At 42.6% G+C, this 6,202-nt stretch overlaps 1 protein-coding gene across 1 annotated transcript in view; it reads right to left on the reverse strand.

The window, feature by feature from the left end:
- The window catches only part of Hsf2bp (heat shock transcription factor 2 binding protein), an 83,647-nt gene that overhangs the window by 65,668 nt on the left and 11,777 nt on the right, over positions 1 to 6,202 (reverse strand). Inside the window, exon 4 of the mRNA XM_021221779.2 lies at positions 3,036 to 3,139. Within this exon, the coding sequence (XP_021077438.1) occupies positions 3,036 to 3,139 (104 nt within the window). The remainder of the gene's footprint in view (positions 1 to 3,035; positions 3,140 to 6,202) is intronic.

Genomic DNA, 6,202 nt, shown 5'->3' on the forward strand with positions numbered 1-6,202 from the left:
AACTCAGAAATCCACCTGCCTCTGCCTCCCGAGTGCTGGGATTAATTGGGACTACGCCCGGCCATTGGTCCCAATTTTAAATGTAATTTTTTTCAAGCCACTTTTTAAATTTTTCTACCCTGTTTTTCACGCTCAGTGTTCATTGTAAATCAGGCTAAAAGTGGGCAGTTAACCCCTGTGAGAGCCCGAATGCTAAACTAACTTAAATTTTCCTTTTCCAGGGGACTGGTAAGATTGTAGGAACTGCAGAACAGCCAAGTTTACAGTGCAACTGTTTCTTCTAAATATGACAGGAAAGCTATACCACTGTAGTGTCTACAAGATGGTTGCCTTAGAAAGACCTGAACAACATCAGCTGACATAGTAATGTGGATGAGGAAAGCTCACAGGGCCTACTCCTAAATGAGGAACTACAGGCAACCTACAACTATTGAGAGAGGGAGAACTAGCCTCCCCCAGGGAAGAGACCCCTAACTGACTATCCATGCCAAGTCATCAGTCCTAGAATCAGATACATACAAGCAACAATACACAGACTCAGCAAGTTGCATTTATATATTTATTCATTTATACACATATATATGAATATGTGTGTGTGTGTGTGTGTATGTGTGTGTTTGTAGAACAATGATAATTAAAGAAAAATAGGTCATGAATTTGAGAGGGAGCAGGGGTTGGAGACATGAGAAGCATAAGAAAGAAAAGAAGGAAGAGAAATTATGCAATATTTTAATTAAAAGTAAAATTCTTCTTTCAGATTACTCAGTTACTTTTGAACTCAGCCTCCCCACAAAGTCTTAGAGCACAGACACAGATAGGGCAAGTTCTCTGTCATAATGGAAGTGATGAGACAGTCCAATTCCCAGTGGAACCCTTGGTCCCACCCAAACTTCATGACAGTCTCTGCTGTGCACATCTAGCTTCCCAGCCCCCACCACTACCCTCACTAAGCTCTACTCATAGTGCTTTAAGACTTTTCTAGCTTGTATGTCCAGTTTTCCAGACTCCTCCTACAAACCAGCTCTAAAGGCTTGCACACAGCATGGCCAGGTTTAGTCACAGGCACAGCCCTGCTCTCAGCACTAACTTTAACTCCGTGTGGAGCAGAGTGTTTCTATTGCTGTGACAAATACCTAGAAGGAAAAAAAAACAAAAGGAGCAATTCATTTTGACCCACAATTTCACAGAACTCATTGTCACCTGGCTCACTGATTGTGGCTGTCCTGGAACTCACTATGTGGATCAGGCTGGCCTCGAACTCACAGAGGTTTGCCTGCTCTTGCCTTCCAAGTGCTGGGATTAAAGTAGGCTCTATTCTAAATGTCTACCAACTCCTTCTTGCCTACTGGTCAAAATATAGGCCATAAATGCTTACTCTGGGGCTGGAGATGGCTCAGCAGTTAAGGGCACTGACTGCTCTTCCAGAGGTCCTGAGTTCAATTCCCAGCAACCACATAGTGGCTCACAGCCCTCTACGATGGGATCTGATGCCCTGAGGAGGGTGTGTCTGAGAGAGGGACAGTGTATTCTCATATATAAAATAAAAAATAAATCTTTAAAAAAGAAAGTTTAGTCTGAAACTAACCAGACTGCTTGCAATTTATGAACTTAATGGAATATAGCAAAACTAAGACTTCAACTCTGTTAGTTCACACAAAACCTAATCCAGACTTAATAATAAACCATGTTCTGTTTGCTCAGTATTAAAATCTGAGCCAACTCTACCAGTTTTCTAAACCTCTACTACAGTCACAAACATTCAGAATTCCTTAGCACGTAGGCAGTATGACCCTGGACCGGATAGTTCAGTCTCTTGTACAACAGTAATACCTGCTGATTTACCTGTGATAGCAGCACATGGAACTTTACAAAGGCTGTGTGCCTGTTAGCACACAACAAATATCCAAAACATACTAGCTGTCATTGCTCTGTACTAATATTGCTTTATTATTTTAAAATACAAAGATAATGCAAGCCCCAAGTTCTACAAATGGAAGCAAAGACCTAGTTTTATAGTAGATGAATTAATGTATGCCATCCTATTGTAAAAGTATTTTCAAACAATATCATAGGGGCTAGAGAGGTGCCTTGGCAGTTAAAAGCACTTGCTGCTCTTGCAGAGGACCTGGCTCATAGTGATCTATAACTCTAGTTCCAGGGGATCTGACAACCTCTTCTGGCCACTGGGGAAACCAGTCCCACACATGCTGGACATACATGCAAGCAAAATACTCGTGCATATAAAATAATTTTTATAAAGAAAAATATAGTTTTCCCAATAGTAAAATAAAATATAATTAGCTATTTCCTAAGTATCAATAAGTCATAACCAAATTAATTAGAAATATTTCTAACTTAATATATCACCAATTGTAAGTTATTTTCTTCCAGATTCTTACCATGTTATAAGAATGTACAATAAAGCAGACTTGTTTTGTTTTGCTTGAGACAGGGTCTCCCTATGTGACCCTGGCTGCCCTAGAACTCACTATGTACACCAGACTGGTCTCAAACTGACAAGAGATCCACCTGCCTCTGCCTCCTGAGTGCTGAGATTAAAGGCGTGAACCATCATGTTCAGCTGAAGCAGCCTTTTAAATATAAAAGTTAAAAGGAGACTGGTGAGATGCTCATTGGGTAAAGGTACACAACCTGTGGTTACAACCCAGAACCCACATGGGGAAAAAAAGAACCAACTTCCGAAAGTTGTCCTCTGAACTCCAAACAAAGTGAAGCATACACAAGCCTGCACAATATACACAAACATTCACACCAGACACTCTCTTATGCCCAAGGACTCTAAATGTGCAAAAACAATATACTAAAAGGAAGTGAATGGTCTACCTATTAAATGGTTATAAACTCTATTAACAGTTCACCTACCTTCAAACTTACTCAAAATACACATCTTTGAAACTACAATCTCCTGAGGGTTAACAGAGAAAATAAGAGATCAGTTGCTCATCAGAAGCAAAAGGCAGCAAACCGACAGCATCGGGACCCAGCCCCTGCAGGCACCTTGCCCAGCAGCCTACCTTCTTCTCCCTCCCACTGTCTGCCTGTGCAGTTTCTAGCCGGGCTTTGAAGTGTTCACGGTCCAATCTCAGTTGCTCTAATTCTTGTTCTTTTCTTTCCAGGTCTAGAAGAGACAGAAAATTACTTAAGACATGTCGAACCACATAAAACATTCTTATAGTCCTGTGCCTAAGGTCTCTTCCATTTTTCAAGCCATACCAGTAATCTTTTTTTTTTTTTTTGTAAGAGGGGTGGGGTGGAAATAGATGCTGGAGAGTGAACCCCATCCCATGAACACTAAGCACAATGTGGTACTGAACTGCCTCCAGTCCTGAGAGAAATTCTCCTGTTCTCTTACTTTGTGATTTTAAGATCTCATTTTTTGCCAGACGGGTACTCAAGGCTTCAAGAAAATGAGTTATTTAAAGTACTGAAGGCAGAGCTGGGACGCTTGACTCTCTCATGGCACAAACGTGTGTCTGTGCCATAAAAAGCAGAAGGCATCTCATGAGTGGCTGGTGCCAGCGGGAGCTGACTCACAGAGCAAGTCCCACCAGCTGGCAGACTGACTCAGGGGAACAACTGCAGTAGTAGTCAATGGAGGCGGGAAGCAGCAGAGATAAAGACAAGAACATGCTACAGTGAGGGGTGGTGACGGCGTGACACTTCCTCTCCAACAACATTTAGCTTATGAGTCAAATGGCCAACAAAAAACTCAAAAGACACCCACATCAATAAACCAACGAGATGCATATTATCAACTTTAAATACTGTCATACTGCAGAAATATCACTTCAAAAAATGGGGTATTTAATGGGGTATATATATATATATATATATATATATATATATATATATATATATATATTGCACACATACATACACACAAGATTTGAGAATAAATACTAAGAGAGAGTGGCTGGCTAAGGCCTAATATGCTTAGGATCCCAGGGGACTTGGACCTAGCACATGGAGTTTATTAAGTGGGCCTCAGAACTTACATTTCTTCTCTGTAAGGTATCCTTTCCTATTAACACTTTCATGGACATAGCTACTACATTTGCCCCCCCCCCTCCACTCTCACGCTCCTCCCATGGCTAATAACGACCTGACCGCCAAGAAGCCCCTCCTACTCTCACGGCTTGTGGCTGCTGCTAGGTTTGGATATGACCTTCCGAGTTCAATCCCTGCTGCGAGAACCTGAGGCACAGGTGACTTACCAGTGACTACAGCACTGAGAAGAATCACTCCCCTTCCTCCGACAACCAGTGGCTGCCAACAGCTCCTCAGGGAAGGTAAAGAGAAGGTACATTTCTTTTTTTAAGATTTCTATGTGGGGGCTGGAAAGATGGCTCAATGGTTAAGAACACTGGCCTATCTTATAGAGTTTTGCTCCCAGAACCCACATGGCAGCCTACAACTGCCTGCAACTCTGACTCCCAATCCCGGCTCCTCAGTACCAAGTGTGAATATGGTGAACAAGCATACATGTAAGCACTCACACACACATAAAAGAAAAAAATCTTTTTTAACTGTATAAATGTTTTTGCCTGCATATATGTATCTGTACCATGTTCACATCTGGTGCCAGTGGAAGACAGGAGAGGGTGTCAGATCCCCTGGGACTGGAGTTGTAAACAGCTGTGGGTTACCAGTGCTGGTACCCAAATCCTAGCCCTCTCTACAAGAGCAGCAAATACTCTTAACAACTGAGCCATCTCTCCAGCCCAACGAAATGAAATTTCTAACAAGGTTCCTAGCAGAGACTTTAATGAATTATACTTCAAAAACAACTACTTCGCCGGGCAGTGGTGGCGCACGCCTTTAATCCCAGCACTTGGGAGGCAGAGGCAGGCGGATTTCTGAGTTCGAGGCCAGCCTGGTCTACAAAGTGAGTTCCAGGATAGCCACGGCTATACAGAGAAACCCTGTCTCAAAAAAAAAAACCAAAACAAACAAACAAACAAAAAACCCAAAAACCAACTACTTCAAGTCAACAGCCTCAGCTCTCATCACTAGCAGCAGGAAAGGAACACCCAGTGGACAAGAGAGCTCAGCTACAGCAACAGGAGTATAAACAGAGGGTAATGAAACCCGAGGAAGGGAGAGCACCTCAAAGAGCATAGGTAAAACCATACACCCTCCACTTAAAGGAGAAAGGCTTACAGGCTGATGATCAATCCCGTGCAGGCAAGGAAAGGGGCACACTGTGTGCTCCAGAGATCTGAAAAGGAAAAGGGACACTTACACAAAACCCCCAGGGACTGCCTCAAGCCATGAGGCATCCCAAGCATTCTGGAGAAAGAACAAGGAAAGTGTCTACACTTCCTTGAGACCCTGTCCAAGAAGGAAGATTAGAACCCAAAGGTCAACAACAAGTTGGAGATTATGAAAGTGGCTGGCAAGATCCCTTTCACATTTCCTAGAAGCAGGCAAGCCGCGCTGGGCTATTTATTCTCCCCTACGTCAGAGCTTTCTTCCCTGACTTTTCAGGTATGTCATACCATATGAATTCTCCTTTGTCCCACTAATCCTGACCACTCGTGAAACCAATGATCAATGGACCTTTATGCCGTAAAATAACACTGTTGAAGACATGTAACCGTGTTGAATGTTATCTACACATATACATTATAAGCATATGTGAACTATGAAATACATTCCACATAACCAGACAGAAACTAAATAGTAAAAGTATCAGCAGTTTCAGTAGTTTATCTTTGCAACTAGCTCTTTTTTTTTTTTAAAGATTTATTTATTTATTATATGTAAGTACACTGTAGCTGTCTTCAGTCACTCCAGAAGAGGGCATCAGATCTTGTTACGGATGGTTGTGAGCCACCATGTGGTTGCTGGGACTTGAACTCTGGACCTTTGGAAGAGCAGTCGGGTGCTCTTACCCACTGAGCCATCTCACCAGCCCTGCAACTAGCTCTTAAAGTCTGCTTCTATTATTAAACTTTGCTACTTGAACACAGCCGAAAGGAGGGGAGCAATTAAATCTCTACAAATCTTGCATGTAAAAATATACAGAAACCAAGCCGGGCGTGGTAGCACACGCCTTTAATCCCAGCACTCGGGAGGCAGAGCAGGCAGATTTCTGAGTTCGAGGCCAGCCTGGTCTACAAAGTGAGTTCCAGGACAGCCAGGGCTATACAGAGAAACCCTGTCTCGAAAAACCAAATAT

Source organism: Mus pahari, chromosome 21 (assembly GCF_900095145.1).
Source record: "Mus pahari chromosome 21, PAHARI_EIJ_v1.1, whole genome shotgun sequence".
Taxonomy (NCBI): domain Eukaryota; kingdom Metazoa; phylum Chordata; class Mammalia; order Rodentia; family Muridae; genus Mus; species Mus pahari.